This window comes from Diplotaxodon limnothrissa, linkage group LG11 (genome assembly GCF_057381915.1).
Source record: "Diplotaxodon limnothrissa isolate DT_005_m linkage group LG11, D_limnothrissa_male_GT1.1, whole genome shotgun sequence".
NCBI lineage: Eukaryota > Metazoa > Chordata > Actinopteri > Cichliformes > Cichlidae > Diplotaxodon > Diplotaxodon limnothrissa.
The window spans coordinates 3,110,619-3,129,819 of record NC_140606.1 but is presented as its reverse complement, the minus strand read 5'-3'; the positions used below and the strand labels follow the sequence as shown (position 1 = coordinate 3,129,819).

At 40.3% G+C, this 19,201-nt stretch overlaps 1 protein-coding gene across 1 annotated transcript; it reads left to right on the top strand.

Moving 5' to 3' along the window:
• The first annotated feature begins 12,128 nt into the window (after positions 1-12,128).
• rbm42 (RNA binding motif protein 42) lies at positions 12,129-19,166 on the top strand. Its single transcript, XM_085366102.1, has 12 exons — positions 12,129-12,386; positions 12,482-12,538; positions 13,792-13,927; positions 14,014-14,083; positions 14,459-14,527; positions 14,859-15,004; positions 15,111-15,281; positions 15,383-15,517; positions 16,507-16,624; positions 16,826-16,923; positions 18,769-18,865; positions 18,959-19,166. Exons 2-12 carry the CDS (start codon positions 12,483-12,485, stop codon positions 19,069-19,071), a joined length of 1,209 nt encoding a protein of 402 aa, XP_085222228.1. The 5' UTR covers positions 12,129-12,386; position 12,482; the 3' UTR covers positions 19,072-19,166.
• Positions 19,167-19,201: the final 35 nt, after the last annotated feature.

Below are 19,201 nucleotides of genomic sequence, written 5' to 3'. Positions count from 1 at the left end.
TTATTTAATTTAACTTATTTAATTATCAAAAATAAAATAAAAGGTAAGCAATCAACAACAGAAAGAAAGACAACTTCAAAGACCAGAGAGAAAAGGAAAAAGCTGCTCTGAAAGGAAGCATGAGAAAAAGAAAGAAGGGGGAGGTAAACAGCCCAGAGCAAAAGATGTGGGAGCACTGTTGTCCCCGGCTCGGGCCCAAAGTTTCACTGCGTCTGTTTTAGCTCCATGGGTTTGAGCTGCAGGCAGTTCAAGATAAGCAAAATCAATAAACGCTGCCCACTGCTGCCAGTGAGCAACTGAAGTTTCCAGTGACAGTCAACTTTTTTTTTACAGCTATCAAACCCAGCTTAAAAACAAAAGACAAACATCTCTGAGCCTTATTTTGTTTGACTTGATATAAGTCGTTTATAGTAGAACAGACATGTGTAATAAAGTAGACAGTACATTAGAATGTTCTAATGTTTTTTTTTCCAATGGATGGTTCAGCAGTTATTAGATTCAATTCAGTTCAGTTTTATTTATATATCCCATAATTTCTTCACCTGCTTGCATTTAAATCCAGATCTAGGGTTCGTTCCAATAGATTGAAGAAGGTTCCTCACTGACAGACCTGACCCCAAAACAATGAAATGGTGGCAAAAATAACAGTTCTTCCAATTCTCTAAATATTAAGGAAAGGAACTTAAATGCACAACTGAACTCTGCCAGGTGCTCCTAGCACACCCTCACTATACGTTAAGGTGCACCAGGTCTGTCCAGTGTCCTCTCTTGCCATCAACCCACTACCCATCGGATCAGTGATCAGTCCCCACCCAAGGCACTCATCCCTATGAGAACCCATCAGATAACATAGACCCTGGGATCACTGGAACACACACACCCTCCCACCACAGAAAGTTGGGGATTTGTGGAGGGTAGAGAGTGATATTATACCCCTTTCGTCAAAAAAAGTGACAGGTTACTTCCGGAGCTCATTAATTATTCATGAGCTCCGGAAGTAATTAAATTATTCATGAGCTCCGGAAGTAGGAAGTAATTAAGTAATAAAAATATGATATTCATAAAAATATGATATTCATAAAAATATAATTGATTATTTAGAAAGTTTCTTATATATCAAAATAGCATTCTTTTATTTCTTTAAGCAATTAAATTTTTATTTTTATTTTTTTTATGCTCAAAAAACGCCATCTGGTGGCGGGTCAGTGTGTGTGCGCGCGCCCGCGGCTGTGTGTCTGGGCGCGCGGGGGCGCGCCCGTGTCTCCGGACCGTGCTCTCTCGGGCTCCGTGCTCATGTGTTTAAAAATGTATTAAACCATATTAAAATTGTTTAGTTAAACTTGTGCTTTTGTAACGTTCAGTATGGCCACAAACACATGCTGCATGCCTTGGGGGAAAACTTTATTTCGATTTATATGCATTTGTAGATTTAGAATAAAACTCATACTCAGAAAAAACTCGCGATCCCCTAACCCTCCTTAGATACATAAGCAGGGAAAACTCCTTAAAAAACCCTCCGCGATTTCTCCAAAACCCTACAATAACTTGTTAGGGTACCCCCTCTATTCCCAAAACCTTATATTCGATAACAGGGAAATCCTGAAAAAATCCTTAGTCTTTTTTCTCAAATTCAGCGCCCCGCGGCTCCCTTCATGCTCAGCCAAACAAAGCCAAAACTCCTTTTAAAAATTTCTCCGCGATTTCTCCAAAACCCCTAGAATAACTTGTTAGCTACCCCTCTATTCCCAAAAACCTTATATTCGATAACAGGGAAAATCCTTATTCTTTTTTCCTTCAAAAACTTCCCTCTTACTAGCAAGCTCTAAAATTCAACCCACACTCTAAGTTCTACCTCGCTCTTAATCTCCGATCCACAACTTCTTGCAGAGCACAATTTGTCCTGCTTGTTCGCTCCCCGCTCTGCTCCCGAATGCGCTGCTTACCTCGTTTGAAAATTCCCCCCTTAGACCAACTCCGCCTCACTGCGCCCCGCTGCCAATCACATAACCCTTGCACCGCTCCCTTCGCACCCCGGTTAGCCAATCCGCTCCAGGTCTGATTTTACGATCTCCCGCTGATGTTAAGACTATCTTCGAACCCCCAGAAGACCCCTGCCTTCAGCCATATCAACAACTGGAACCGCTCAGACTGCTTGCGAGTTCGCATAGGGAGCGGCCGATTTCAACAGCAACTTGCGTCTCTTTCCTTATCCGCATATCATTCGGTAAGTGTTAATCTTCCTCTCTAACTACATTTTTGCATTTTCCTTTTTACCATTCTGTCAATCCTTTCATTTAAAAAAATAAATAAATATCACAATGGTTTGTAACAGGTACAATACACCATCCATCCATCCATTCGCCTCCACTTATCCTTTTCTCAGGCTCGCGCGGTGCGCTGGAGCCTATCCCACGTACAATACACTTTAAAATATATATAAGCTCCACTTTTAACTCCCGTAAAAGTTTATACATTACATGTCTACATCACCTATCATGGCCTCATCGGGTATCTCATATCATCTTGTTATTGTTATGTTATGCTCCTTTGATATTTTGCTAGTTTGCGTGTTTTAAAACTCTTTTTGTTTTTCTTTATATTTTTAGACCCAGATGTGTTAACCTGATCCCTGCGAAACACCAGCTCTGCGTGGATTTTGACCGCGAGTGACCGGATGTTGTTTCCGGCCTGAGGTTGCCTGAAATGCCGTGAGGCTCGTTTGAAAGATTGCGCCCGAGACCAACTCCGCCTCCAAGGCATGCCTACCTTTAGCTGCCACCAGTGAGATATCAGAGCCGGGCTCCACATATCCAATCAGGAGCACGAGCAAGACAGCTTTTGCAGACTCTCCAGAAATATACAAGTCCTTACCAACTGCTCTGCAACCCAGTGTTTCTGGTCCCCTCACTAACATCGCTTTTTGAGATATTTTTTATGAACCACCAAAAAAGCAATTTTACCCCACAGTACAGAAGACTGGGTCTGAGGGCAGCAGCAGGGACAAATGATTGTAATGAAGCGACGGACATTTCATGGCTGGTCTTGCATAATCGTGAGTTATTATGTCATATGGTGATAAGTACATAGTTTTGCAAGAGGCATACAAGCACTGTGGAAAAAGTAATCATAAAACTGTTTTTGTGAACACCCTACGTTATGCTTTAAAAAATGTGATACATGTAATGTGATCATCAAAGAACATGATTTTTTAAAAAAAAAACTTTTATTCTTATGCTTTTAAAGTATGTCAGATTATCTTAAAACACTTATTTGTATGTTATAATGTTTTTCTTACACCATGTGTAATTTTTATAGACACCTTATTCATTGTATCAATGTGTAATTATGTATCTTTGATAAATAAATAAAATATTTAATCTTGTATTTGTGTACTTTCTGGTGATTCAATAAAAAATTAGTCACATATCGCTCTGATAAACACAGATGGCTGAAAGAAATGTTTGATGGAACAAAGGAAACAAGTGTCTTGCTGCTAAACTTTTAAGTCACCATGGTTTAAATGAGAAAGTCTGTATGTAAAACATGAAAAACTCCATATCAGTGATATCTACAAAGGTGTACTCATTTCTTTGTAATGGTACTTTACTGTTCCAATGAAACAAAAAGAAAATCTCATTTTTAAAGTACATTTTTCGGCCACCCTGACCTATTTTCAGGGGCAAGAATGTTGATGTTAGACTGTGTTTTAAATCAGGTTGTGATCTTAAACTAACTATCACAGCACTGATTTCAGTTGTAATGTCAATTAGAATCCCAATTTGGCTTTTCTCCAGTCAGTGTTATGGTGAAATTTAACTTGTTCTTTTGTGTAATTGCACATGGCCCAGCAAAGGACCCCTTAGTAAACTGTACAGCATAAGTTTTCAATTCACTTTTGTCAGAAAACTTCACAGTATGAGAAGTTACAGCACAGTTTCTCCAAACGTGTGGTTCTTTTTCAGCCAGCGTGCTTTTAGAGCATCTACATTAGCTCATGTAGTAAAAGTACAATCAGTAAGTGTACTTTAACATTTGAGATTCCGAGTCACTCTTGCTTAGATCATGTGAACTATATCATGAACCTTTTTTTGTATAATGCATCAAACGTGTTCAAATCAGTTTATTTTCAATTTATTTTAACTCATCTAGAGACAAGCAACTCCTTTTTAGCTTCTGTTATGCATTTACCTCTCACACCTTAATCTAGATGTTAGTGTTCTCAGAGTTAACATGTCTCATGTTGCCATGTTGTATTTCTAATACCCAGCCTCAGTGTTCGCCCTGTTGACCCTCAAATCCAAACACCAATGATCTAGATATTCACAACATTCATAAGGAGATTCTTAAGGTCTTAAGTTTTGTTGTTTTTATGTTTTACAAAAAAAAAACTTCACATTTTTTATATTTTTAAACGAAAAGTGACATGCAAGGATATTTTTCTTTAGTGATGTTGCTTCAGCAATCTCAAATACTAATTATTCTGGGAATTTTTATGGTCAAACTATGTGATTTTCCAAATGTGTGTGTGTGTGTGTGTGTGGAGTAAAATGACCTTGTTCTTATGATGTTGTCACCGTGAATCATTTAGGATTAACAACACAAATTGTATCGATAGCAGAAACAGTCTTATAACTTATAATTCTCACACGTTACCGCTAGTTTTACAAACGCAGTCTTCTTCAGCTCTGTTTATGTAGCTTTTATGAAACTGATTTTCCATAGTACAAGTAGAATTTAATTTTTCTTTGCTCTCCAGTATAAATGCAATAATTTGCAGGCTTTTTACTGAAACTCTCACAATGCAACACTCAATGCTCAGAGCTTCATATATCAACAGCTCTGAAAATATCTTCTTTTTTAAAGTAATGTAGGACAGGATCTCTCACTCTCTGTGTCTCAAAAAAAACCCCAACTAAACTGGCAATCACCACTAAACAAATGAAAGTAGTTTATGGCTTTTTTATCAGCTGCATTTCTTTCATTTATGTATTGATCCCATTGTTTATTGGTAATGCTTTTAGGTCACTGTTTTAGCATGTCTGCCTCACACTCCATTTAAACAGTTTAACAGATAGTGGGGTCTGGTAAGGAAGTTGGGGGGAAGCAGACAACTCCACAGGAAGAGTCTTTTTGTCTTTTCTCCACTGTAAAAGATAGCAAGGCAGTGTGAAACTTTCTTTGCGGGAAAGACAAAACTGAGAGCCATGCTAGGCTCAGTGAGAGACTCTGCTCACCCTCTGCCCCAGCGATGGCAGTCCCTCACCAAGCTCGATTTCTGTTCTTTGTCTTGATTAAAGAATGTTAGCTACCGCTCATCGCTTGTCTGCAGGCTTTATTAAACGGAAAACTTCCACAACAACCTCTAAACAGTGGTTTATGGCTTTTTGTCACCTGCAACACCATGTAACACTTGGATGTTAGATTCTTTTACCAGTCAGTGTTGTTAGCCCCAACCCCCAGGCTCCAGGTGTCTGAGCTCTAACCCTGGCTGCCAAATGTCCCCCTGAGGCCTTTGTGCCTTTTACCACCAGACTAAGTTTGTAGTCCTATCTACTAATATTATTTTATTTTTTTATTATAGCACAAGTTTCAGTTAGGTTACTACTTTGACTTCCTCAATTTGAGCACATTTCTGACCCGATACTTTATCAAGCTTTTACTCGAGTGTTTTTGACACTAGCAGCTGTACTTCTACTTAAGTGAAAATTGCCTGCAATTTTGCCACCTCAGTTGCCACTTTTCTGGAGTTTGTACACTTTTTATATTGAAACGTTCAACGTTTTACGTGTTATCCTTGATCACAGTTCTAAACAAGTTAACTTTCTTCACTTCAAAGTAACCCAAAAAAGAAACTATATGTCCAGTTCTCTTTACTCCAAACCTGGTTTAAGGCTATGCTGTTGTTGTGATATGGCCATACAAATAATATTAAGTTTAATTAATCTTTTAAAAAAATGGCTGCTTCATGGCTACCTGTTCAGAGAATTTGCAGACTTTTATGGAAACTGTCACAATGTAACACTCTCACTGTCAAAACAGGGTTGATCCATGTTTCTATGAACACTGATTAATATATCAACAGCTCTGAAAATCCTTTTTTTTTTTTTTTTAAGTAAAGCAGAACAGGATCTCTGTGTCACGGTCTGGCTGGGGCAGACCGTATGTGTTGCAGAGGAGGACTCAAACGCAGACCAAAACGTAGTGTGGATAAACAAAACAAGCCGTTTATTGAGGCTAGCAATGAGGGTAAAAATAATCGGGCATCGGTGAAAACTAAACAATAACCTAAACTGGGTGAACTAATAACAAAACATGAAAAAGCTTAACCATAGTGAACTGACATGGGTACCTGGGGATGAGACATGGATGAGCAGACGACCTGACAATGGCATGCAGAAAACAAAGGGCTTAAATACATACATGAGGTGATCAGGGGAGGTGGAGACACATGGGGGAAACAGCTGACAGACATAAACCTAATGACAGGACCAGGAGAGGAAAGCTAAATACAATAAACAAAGAACACATGACATTGTCAGAATAAAACAGGAAATACTAAAACTAAAACATGACAACACAACTTAACAGACCTAATATGTGATGAATAAATACAAAACCCCAAAACATAGAAAACCCAGGAACAATAACTGCCTAAACTAAAGGCAGATAGGAAATAACACAAACTAAATCACATAACAAAATGAGACAAATACAAACATGAACTCAGAGCGCTGGGTCAGAGACCCAGCCTGTGACACTCTGTATCTCTAAAAATCCCAACAAAACTGGCAATCACCTCTAAACAAATGGAAGTAGTTTATGGATCTTTATCACCTGCAACACCATGTAACACCTAGATGTTAGACTCTTTTACCATCACATTTGCAAGGGTTTATGTGTTATCCTTGATCACAGTTCTAAATAAGTTAACTTTCTTGACATAAAAGTAGCCCAAAGAAGACAAATATATGTCCAGTTCTTTTTTACTCCAAACCTACTGATCGGAAAACATTATGTGATGCTGGAAGTTTTCATCCTATCCATCTGCAAAACAAGTTTACCTGTAAGCCAACACATTAGACGTAAGCAAATTTGTGAAATTCCTGAACAATGTGCTTTGTGGAGTAGCAGTAGTACTAGAACTAGTACTAGTAGTCCTAGTATTCTGCAGCAACCAGGCTTCAAGAGTGATCACTCTTCTGGCTTTCAAATGGTGAAAACATGTCACAGTCTTAACCGCAAATCAGAAATGTTGGTAAATTTAAAAAGGAATTTAAACGTCAGCTTTGACATAGACACAGACTTTATTAATGCCACACTCAGGAAATTCACATGTTACACATGATTTAGCTCACCTGCTAAATCCAACAGAACACCACTGGGACATTATGTTTCACTCCATCTGACTGTGCAGGAGCTCAGTGTTGGGTATGGTAAATGGTCTGTTTCATATTTAGTGCTTTTAGACTCTTCTTGGTTGTTGATGTTTGTTTCTAAAGATGTTGTTGATGAGACTTTGCAGAAAGCAGCTTCACCTCTGATCACACACACACACACACACACACACACACACACACACACACACTCAACTCCACTCACTCACCTGGAGGATCAACACTCAGGCTAATGATGCTGATGGGGTTATTGCTCTGGGGATTTAGCAGGTGAGCTAAATCATGTGTAACATGTGAATTTCCTGAGTGTGGCATTAATAAAGTCTGTGTCTATGTCAAAGCTGACGTTTAAATTCCTTTTTAAATTTACCAACATTTCTGATTTGCGGTTAAGACTGTGACATGTTTTCACCATTTGAAAGCCAGAAGAGTGATCACTCTTGAAGCCTGGTTGCTGCAGAATACTAGGACTACTAGTACTAGTTCTAGTACTACTGCTACTCCACAAAGCACATTGTTCAGGAATTTCACAAATTTGCTTACGTCTAATGTGTTGGAATGTTCCTGGAACATTTGGAAAATCACATAGTTTGACCATAAAAATTCCCAGAATAATTAGTATTTGAGATTGCTGAAGCAACATCACTAAAGAAAAATATCCTTGCATGTCACTTTTCGTTTAAAAATATAAAAAATGTGAAGTTTTTTTTTTGTAAAACATAAAAACAACAAAACTTAAGACCTTAAGAATCTCCTTATGAATGTTGTGAATATCTAGATCATTGGTGTTTGGATTTGAGGGTCAACAGGGCGAACACTGAGGCTGGGTATTAGAAATACAACATGGCAACATGAGACATGTTAACTCTGAGAACACTAACATCTAGATTAAGGTGTGAGAGGTAAATGCATAACAGAAGCTAAAAAGGAGTTGCTTGTCTCTAGATGAGTTAAAATAAATTGAAAATAAACTGATTTGAACACGTTTGATGCATTATACAAAAAAAGGTTCATGATATAGTTCACATGATCTAAGCAAGAGTGACTCGGAATCTCAAATGTTAAAGTACACTTACTGATTGTACTTTTACTACATGAGCTAATGTAGATGCTCTAAAAGCACGCTGGCTGAAAAAGAACCACACGTTTGGAGAAACTGTGCTGTAACTTCTCATACTGTGAAGTTTTCTGACAAAAGTGAATTGAAAACTTATGCTGTACAGTTTACTAAGGGGTCCTTTGCTGGGCCATGTGCAATTACACAAAAGAACAAGTTAAATTTCACCATAACACTGACTGGAGAAAAGCCAAATTGGGATTCTAATTGACATTACAACTGAAATCAGTGCTGTGATAGTTAGTTTAAGATCACAACCTGATTTAAAACACAGTCTAACATCAACATTCTTGCCCCTGAAAATAGGTCAGGGTGGCCGAAAAATGTACTTTAAAAATGAGATTTTCTTTTTGTTTCATTGGAACAGTAAAGTACCATTACAAAGAAATGAGTACACCTTTGTAGATATCACTGATATGGAGTTTTTCATGTTTTACATACAGACTTTCTCATTTAAACCATGGTGACTTAAAAGTTTAGCAGCAAGACACTTGTTTCCTTTGTTCCATCAAACATTTCTTTCAGCCATCTGTGTTTATCAGAGCGATATGTGACTAATTTTTTATTGAATCACCAGAAAGTACACAAATACAAGATTAAATATTTTATTTATTTATCAAAGATACATAATTACACATTGATACAATGAATAAGGTGTCTATAAAAATTACACATGGTGTAAGAAAAACATTATAACATACAAATAAGTGTTTTAAGATAATCTGACATACTTTAAAAGCATAAGAATAAAAGTTTTTTTTTTTTAAAAAATCATGTTCTTTGATGATCACATTACATGTATCACATTTTTTAAAGCATAACGTAGGGTGTTCACAAAAACAGTTTTATGATTACTTTTTCCACAGTGCTTGTATGCCTCTTGCAAAACTATGTACTTATCACCATATGACATAATAACTCACGATTATGCAAGACCAGCCATGAAATGTCCGTCGCTTCATTACAATCATTTGTCCCCGCTGCTGCCCTCAGACCCAGTCTGTGGGGTAAAATTGCTTTTTTGGTGGTTCATAAAAAATATCTCAAAAAGCGATGTTAGTGAGGGGACCAGAAACACTGGGTTGCAGAGCAGTTGGTAAGGACTTGTATATTTCTGGAGAGTCTGCAAAAGCTGTCTTGCTCGTGCTCCTGATTGGATATGTGGAGCCCGGCTCTGATATCTCACTGGTGGCAGCTAAAGGTAGGCATGCCTTGGAGGCGGAGTTGGTCTCGGGCGCAATCTTTCAAACGAGCCTCACGGCATTTCAGGCAACCTCAGGCCGGAAACAACATCCGGTCACTCGCGGTCAAAATCCACGCAGAGCTGGTGTTTCGCAGGGATCAGGTTAACACATCTGGGTCTAAAAATATAAAGAAAAACAAAAAGAGTTTTAAAACACGCAAACTAGCAAAATATCAAAGGAGCATAACATAACAATAACAAGATGATATGAGATACCCGATGAGGCCATGATAGGTGATGTAGACATGTAATGTATAAACTTTTACGGGAGTTAAAAGTGGAGCTTATATATATTTTAAAGTGTATTGTACGTGGGATAGGCTCCAGCGCACCGCGCGAGCCTGAGAAAAGGATAAGTGGAGGCGAATGGATGGATGGATGGTGTATTGTACCTGTTACAAACCATTGTGATATTTATTTATTTTTTTAAATGAAAGGATTGACAGAATGGTAAAAAGGAAAATGCAAAAATGTAGTTAGAGAGGAAGATTAACACTTACCGAATGATATGCGGATAAGGAAAGAGACGCAAGTTGCTGTTGAAATCGGCCGCTCCCTATGCGAACTCGCAAGCAGTCTGAGCGGTTCCAGTTGTTGATATGGCTGAAGGCAGGGGTCTTCTGGGGGTTCGAAGATAGTCTTAACATCAGCGGGAGATCGTAAAATCAGACCTGGAGCGGATTGGCTAACCGGGGTGCGAAGGGAGCGGTGCAAGGGTTATGTGATTGGCAGCGGGGCGCAGTGAGGCGGAGTTGGTCTAAGGGGGGAATTTTCAAACGAGGTAAGCAGCGCATTCGGGAGCAGAGCGGGGAGCGAACAAGCAGGACAAATTGTGCTCTGCAAGAAGTTGTGGATCGGAGATTAAGAGCGAGGTAGAACTTAGAGTGTGGGTTGAATTTTAGAGCTTGCTAGTAAGAGGGAAGTTTTTGAAGGAAAAAAGAATAAGGATTTTCCCTGTTATCGAATATAAGGTTTTTGGGAATAGAGGGGTAGCTAACAAGTTATTCTAGGGGTTTTGGAGAAATCGCGGAGAAATTTTTAAAAGGAGTTTTGGCTTTGTTTGGCTGAGCATGAAGGGAGCCGCGGGGCGCTGAATTTGAGAAAAAAGACTAAGGATTTTTTCAGGATTTCCCTGTTATCGAATATAAGGTTTTGGGAATAGAGGGGTAGCTAACAAGTTATTGTAGGGTTTTGGAGAAATCGCGGAGGGTTTTTTAAGGAGTTTTCCCTGCTTATGTATCTAAGGAGGGTTAGGGGATCGCGAGTTTTTTCTGAGTATGAGTTTTATTCTAAATCTACAAATGCATATAAATCGAAATAAAGTTTTCCCCCAAGGCATGCAGCATGTGTTTGTGGCCATACTGAACGTTACAAAAGCACAAGTTTAACTAAACAATTTTAATATGGTTTAATACATTTTTAAACACATGAGCACGGAGCCCGAGAGAGCACGGTCCGGAGACACGGGCGCGCCCCCGCGCGCCCAGACACACAGCCTCGGGCGCGCGCGGGCGCGCGCACACACACTGGCCCGCCACCAGATGGCGTTTTTTGAGCATAAAAAAAATAAAAATAAAAATTTAATTGCTTAAAGAAATAAAAGAATGCTATTTTGATATATAAGAAACTTTCTAAATAATCAATTATATTTTTATGAATATCATATTTTTATGAATATCATATTTTTATGAATATCATATTTTTATTACTTAATTACTTCCTATTTCCGGAGCTCATGAATAATTAATGAGCTCCGGAAGTAACCTGTCACTTTTTTTGACGAAAGGGGTATAATATCACTCTCTGAGGGTAGTCTAAGCAACTTAGTTATTTTATTATTGTGCTGTATTAAAAAAATCAAAAGTCTAATTTCGACTTAATTTAACTGGAACAGCTTTGAGAGTAAACTAAAAAAAATGTAATTATATCTCACACAAGATTTCTGTCTGACCTTTGTTTAAAAACTACAGGTTCATATAATAGGATATTATTTTATAGGAAACATGAGACGAAGAAAGGAGAGGACACCAGATTTCCAAATGCCAAAGGAAAACTGGAGAATGAGAAGCACAGGAAGGAACAGGAGAGAGGAGACAGTCATATCACAATTTATATCACACAGTTTTAAACATTATTCATAGCAGCCAAACGTGATTCAGACAAATGTGAGTGCTGTACCGGACAGGAAACCATAGAGCAAGCTGCACTACACTATGAAGCTGAGAGCAGGGTTAGAAGAGCGAAAGCTGACCTAAAGTTATTTAAGACTCGTTTGTTTCGGTTTTTGGAGCGACGTCATTCACACGCCCTACCAGTTGGTGGCGCTAATGCACCGTTTTGTTTGTCAATCGCTAACAAACATCAAGAAGACGAAGAAGAAGGTAAAGCAGAAGAACGTTAGGACGGTGGCTCAGTAGCCCGTGAATGTGTATTTGTTAGTGCATAATCCCATTCCTCTTTAGTTAGTTAGTACTGTTAGCGTGGAAGTGGGTTGGTGGGTTAGTGAGTGGGCTGAGAACAGCAGCAGAAACGGGCTCGTTGCTGGTTTAGCTCGAGCCTAACGAGCTAAACATTACTTGTTAGCTTGTAGCCCAGTCGGTGAACGTAGGCAGCGTACAAACTCCAGCTGAAGGTAAGGCTTACAGCGGCCAGCCGTGTGCAGACGGAGGCGCTTTTCTGAATGCAGCTGTTGTAGCGTTGAGCTCATGTTGGCTGTTTTTCCCACAGCATGGCGCTCAAGTCCGGCGAGGAGCGTCTGAAGGAGATGGAGGCTGAGATGGCGCTGTGAGTACGAAGCATCCTCACTGCACACACCGCAGAGCTGTACCAGCACCTCTCCGATTACGTCGCAGGTTTTTCATGTGACTGTTTGCATGTCGACGCGAGGATGCACGAGTGTGTTCCTCTGGCCTTTCTGTGTTAGCAAGGTGCTTCACTGAGACAGTATTCAGTCAAAACACTTCACTTTAAATGTCACAATAACAACATTAAACTAGTGCTGTGGTGCCCATTTGCCTAACAAGCAACAGATCCCAGTTTGAAGAGACACAGATGCGTGCAGCGTGCAGGTAACCCCTCAGGCAGCTGTGCAGGAAAATCCCAGCTGACATCAGCATCCAGCCACATTCAAACTCGGTGAAATCTCCAGTTTTCCTCATTCCGGTGTTTGCTTTGAACATCAGCAGTCATCTTGATAGTCTCGACAAAACTAAATGTATTGAGTAGATAATTGTATTAAAAAGCAGGTGAACACTTGTACCTAACAAAACGGTACTTGCACTTAGAGCTGCTGCCCTTTCTCTTTACTAGTTTATCTGTGAGCCACAGATTACTCCCTTTGCTCTTCACTGTCACGCAGGATGTTTCCTGACTTCTATTCCAGTTTATTTCCACAGCTTTGTGTAGATGCAGTCAGGGAAACATTATTTGAACCCCAGCTGATTTTGTAAGTTTGCTCACTAACAAAGAAATGATCAGAGTATAATTTTAGTGTCGGTTTATTTGAACAGTGAGAGACAACAATAATCTAAACAATGCATTTCAAAAAAGTTACAAATAAATTAGTATTTTGATGAATAAAATAAATATTTGATCCCCTGTCAATCAGCAAGATTTCTGCCTCCCAGGTGTATTTTATGCAGGTAACGAGCTGACATTAGGAGCCTTCTCGGCTCGTTACCTGCATAAAAGAGAGCCGTCCAGAGACTCAATCAATCTGTCCAGATTCCAAACTCTGCACCATGGCTAAGACCAAAACGTTTCCAAGGATGTCAGGGTGAAGATTGTGGACACTCAAGGAATAGGAGTAGGCTACAGGACCATCACCGAGCAGCTGCGAGCATAGCATCCTGCTCGCAGGGTCTCTCTGCTCAGGAAAGCCGCCGTACAGGCCTGTTTGAAGTTTGGCACTGAGCGTCTCAATCTCAGAGGACGATTGGGCGAAAGTGTTGTGGTCAGATGAGACCGAAATTGAGTGTTTGGAGGAGGAAAAAATGTCAAAAATGAAATCTAATACAAACATCACTCTGCTTCTCTAGCTTTGAGCAGGAGGTTCTCGGTGGGCCAGTACCAGTATCAGGAAGTCCACCTGTCATGGAGGCAGTACCTGTAGCTCTGGCTGTCCCAACAGTTCCAGTGGTGCGACCCATTATAGGAACCAACACCTACAGACAGGTTTGTGTGTTATAAAAGGATTGGTCTCGATGTGATTAATAACAACAGCACCCTCTCTCGCTCACACACTCCGTGGTCTTTCTCAGGTCCAGCAGACATTAGAAGCCAGAGCTGCAACTTTTGTTGGACCTCCACCACAAGCCTTTGTGGGACCAGGTAAAGACAAATGCTCACATGGCAAGAGTGTCACCATCCAGTAAAACTCTTCCTCACCTGGAAGCACGCTGACAGTTAGATCTGCTGCTCGTGGTTCGGTCCGGCTGCTTGCGTTTGTGTTTCAAAATATTTGGATGGAAACCAAAGCTGATGAAAGCTGTAGCTGGAATGGATAACGATATCAGCTGTTTCCTCAAAAAAAGTACTGGAGCACTGTAACCAAAATAATTTCCCCGAGGGATCAATAAAGTATTCTGATTGTTTTTGATGCATGTTGTGGTGCTAAGATTCATTTATGACTGACCAAAGTTTAGAGGCTTAAGCAGTATTTCAGATGCCGCCACGCTGTGCTCACTCCTGCTCTCTCTGTGTCAGTTCCTCCAGTACGACCTCCTCCTCCTATGATGAGACCGGCTTTTGTTCCACATATTCTGCAAAGACCAGGTAATTTTTGAAGACTTGGTGTTTTTGCCTTGTGGGTGTGTCTGAACATTACATGTAGCATATAGTGTATGAAATCTGCCTTATTTGGAGCAAACAACATGCAGACTTGATGGTCCGTGTTTCAGGACAGGGTGTTGATACAGCACAGGCTGATCACTCAAACTCCAGCTGAAGACGGAGTTTAAAGGAATCTGCTGAAAACACTCTAAGACACAAACCAGTCAGATGGGTTTGCAGAGTGTTGCGAAGCATTGAAATGGTTTCATAAACCAGTGTAGATGAAGTTTGTCCCAGCTGAACATGGATTGTGGGTTGGACTCTGTGTTGTCAGGTGGTCCGAGGCTACAGATGATGCGTGGTCCTCCAGTAGCACCTCCTTTGCCACGACCTCCTCCACCTCCACCCATGATGCTCCCTCCTTCCCTGCAGGGCCCAATGCCTCAGGGACCATCTCAGCCCATGGCTGCTCCACCTCAGGTTCACAAACACGAGTCTGTGTGCAGACTGCTTCATGTCTTACTGAGATCATGTAAAATGGACGAGCGCCACCTCGAACCCTCTCGTCCAAATTTGTCTCTTTCAGGTTGGTGATATGGTTTCGATGGTGTCAGGCCCACCTACGCGACAAGTAGCCCCACTTCCTGTCAAACCAACACCGTCAATCATCCAGGCAGCACCAACTGTGTACGTTGCTCCTCCTGCCCATGTTGGACTAAAAAGAAATGAAGTTCACGCTCAGAGACAGGCCCGAATGGTATTTTGATCCGTGCATGACGCACACATTTGTTTTACGCTGGATTCTTTCAGATGTACAGAACTTGTAGTTTCTGAGGCCTTGTGATCTGGGTGTTGCAGGAAGAACTGGCAGCGCGGGTGGCCGAGCAGCAGGCTGCAGTGATGGCTGCAGGTCTGCTCAGCAAGAAGGAGAGCGAGGACAGCGGCACGGTGATTGGACCTAGTATGCCGGAGCCTGAACCCCCCCAAACTGAGGTGGATTTCTGCAAAACACTTTGCTCTTTACTTTGTAACGAGGAGCGAGAGCCCGTAAATATTTAGACTGTGAAGCCATGTAGCAGGCGACGTGCTGGCAGTAACACTGCACGTGCCGCCGTTTCAGGGGTTATATGCATTTTTAAAATACTGGTGAATGGAAAACTTCTACGTTTAGTGCTGTGGGCGTAGAATTATAAATATTATTCTACAGCTAATTTCCTTCAACATCTAACATCGTGACCCAACCAATATGTGGGGACATTTATGAGTTTGCACATTTACAAATGAGATATTTATTTATATGAAATAATGTGTAAATCAGTATCTGTCACAGATTTGGGAATTTCTTTTGTTTAAGTTTACATTTTAGTGTTTTAGGTGCTGTTACAAATGATAAACAATTAACATAGAATGGTAAACAATATAAAACAATGTTTATAAGGTAAGTATTTAAAATCAAAATGCATACAATCAGAGTACATTTCAATGAAAATATTTTGAATATTACAGAAGTAGAAGTCAAATATTTGCTAATTATCAAAGCAAAACAAATGTTCAAAACACCTGGATACAAGCTGTTCTTTAACAGGACCATGCTTTGCTTTGCTGTTAGCGATAACGCTAGCTACCCACATAGCACAGCATTAGTTTGTTGTTATGGCCCTCTGGAGCTGCCGCTGCATTAACAGTGATGACTGAGTGCTCGTCTCAGACTGGATAGTGTGGAAAAGTAAATGTCTTCTTTTTAATAATTGTATTCAAAAAGGTAAACTTTCATATATTATTAAATGTAAAGTAAAATATTTAACGATTTTTTTTATTTTTGTTGACTGTGGTTCATCAGCAGCATATCAGATTATTAGAATATATCATCTTTAATGCTGCTGACTGTCCTGGTTGTCCAGATGATGCTTGACAACAGCAGTTTCTACCCAAAGTTAAACTTTGTGTGTGTGTGTGTGTGTGTGTGTGTGTGTGTGTGTCAGCATGTGGAAACTACTACTGAAGACAAAAAAAGGGCAAAATCGGAGAAGGTGAAGAAGTGTATCCGCACAGCTGCAGGGACGACCTGGGAGGACCAGAGTCTGCTGGAATGGGAATCAGGTGCAGCTCCACCAACTTCACTAACAGTAATAACAGAACAGAGACAGCTCAGTGTCATTGTTGGTTTCTTCAGTTGAGTGATGTTCTTCCATCAGTTGAATGCAGCTAAAGTAAATGCATTTAAAAAAAGGTGTGTTTCAGTAGCCATGGTGATTTTAGTTTTTCATGTGTAACATCAGCAGAATTGTCTCCATGTTGCAGATGACTTCCGTATTTTCTGTGGTGATCTTGGTAACGAGGTTAATGATGACATACTGGCCAGAGCCTTCAGCAGATACCCATCTTTCCTCAAAGCTAAGGTCGGGTCATTTGTCTGTTCGTCTTTCTTTTTTCTTCTTCTCCTAACAAAAAGACGATAACTGAGTTAAAAACGAATGACACGCTTTTAAAATAAGATTAAAATGTTATGGATAGATGAGATCAAATTAGAACAATTTAAGTTGTGTAGAACATGACGAATATGGAAATGATTCAGTCAGAAGTAATCCTGTGTGGGCGGTGACCTCTGACATTTAGTTGTATTTTCATGAGAAATAAGCAGCAAAGTGCTTGGAAGGAAGAGACGAGCGGAGACGCCTCAGGTGAAGGAAAACGAGAAGCTCTGTAAACTGTGGAGCTACTCTGACCAGTAAAAACACAAACAACTGAGTAAGCTTCAGATTTCATCAACTATATTTAGTCGACTAAAACTACATAAATGTACGTTTCTAAATTTTGATTGAAGCTAAATTAGATTTTAGTCAAGACACTCAAATGAAATCATATGCTGTCAAATTCAGTTGGATAGGATATCAATTCCCTGAACATTTAACACATACGCTGTAGGTAAACAATGTCTTCCATCTGGATTTATTAATATCTGGTAACAGATGAAAGCAGAGTTGGAGACTCCTCAGCTTCAAGCTGTAAACGGTTCATGTCGTCCTCCATGAAAGAGCCTTTATGGCAGCTTATATTAAAGGAACGCTGTTCAAGAGGCAGTAAAAACCTTCATGTTTGTTGTTTGTGCCTCAAATGTAACAAAAACCTGAACTCAAGGTTTTCTCAGGGGAAACCACTGATCTGGCAACCAGTGGATTTTCAGGGCAGGTGCACTGGTTTGACCTCTGACTGGGATTCTGCGAGGAGTTTGCAGAACCCCAAAATATTTTACTGTCATCTGCAACAAACTCCTGCTGTTGGTGCAAGGAGTGGCTGCACCTGCTCGCTCGGAGTATGCTGTTTCCTCCCACAGCCCAAAGGCATGTTATTTAATTAGCAAATATTAGGGTGCGTTGGGTATAAAGTACTGTTAAAAATACAACTTCTCTGTGGAAGTGTCTCGTGTCACCAGTTGGTGGGTAACATGAAGTCATTACTAGGGCTGGGCCATATCATACCGTTCACGGTAACACCGGTATAATGTTGGGCAACGATAAGAAAATGAAATATGGCGATAGAATATGGGTAAAACGCGCATGCGCAGTGCCTTTGTTTTCATACGCACATGGCGGAAAAAGCATGGCGGCGAATGAGAAGGTCGAAAGCGGATCGTTGAGTGAAACCATGAACCAGAACTGGTTTGTAAAAATGCTGCAGCTTCACTGGTGTGGAACTGGTTTAGCTTTCGTCCGTCAGATACACAACAAAGCACTATTTTTGGTAGCGCATGCTAGCGGGCCGTCGTTATTACCGCGTTGTTTGGAAAATACGGCGCACTTAAAATCAATCCTTTGATTTTTCTGAAAATCAACAGAGCCCCTTATAATCCCGTGTGCCTTATGTATGAACTCTGGTTGTGTTTCCTGACCTCGAAACCATTTTATGTGCACGGCGCTCGAAAATCTGTCAGATGTTTCAGTGCGACTTTGCTGAGCTACGAAGCACCGCTTGATGGATTGTTGGAGCATTTTGGTTAAACTGTCAGACAGGAACTTGCATTTGCACTGTTACATTTTTATATAACTTTAATGCACATAAACAGCTGCTTGTTTCAGTGAAAATACAGTGATGGGTTTTTTTGCACTAATAAAGTTGAGGAGTTGTAAAGTATTTTGTGTCAATTATATCGTCAGTTATATCGTTATCACAAATTTTCAAATGTATATCGTGATAAGTATTTTGGGTCACATCGCCCTGCTCTAATCATTACTGTGTGTCAGCAGGTGGTCAGGGACAAACGGACTGGAAAAACCAAAGGCTACGGTTTTGTGAGCTTCAAGGATCCAAATGACTACGTGAGAGCCATGAGAGAGATGAACGGTGAGTCTCACACAGGCTCTCGCTACAGCTGTTGTTACAGGGCATTTGGTACCATCCTGGCACTCTTACACTTCTTTCCCTCTGTTTGTCCAGGGAAGTACGTTGGTAGCCGTCCCATCAAACTGAGGAAGAGCATGTGGAAGGACCGCAACATTGAAGTGGTTCGCAAGAAACACAAAGAGAAGAAGAAACTGGGCCTCAGATAGTTTCCAGTTTGTGTGTGGCCTCAAGGCCAGACTGTGAGATCATGACCCGGTCCATGGACTCATAACTTTTTGTTTTCCTTCTAAAATAAAACCAATATTTTTAAGATGTTTGTTTTACGTGATGTGCTTA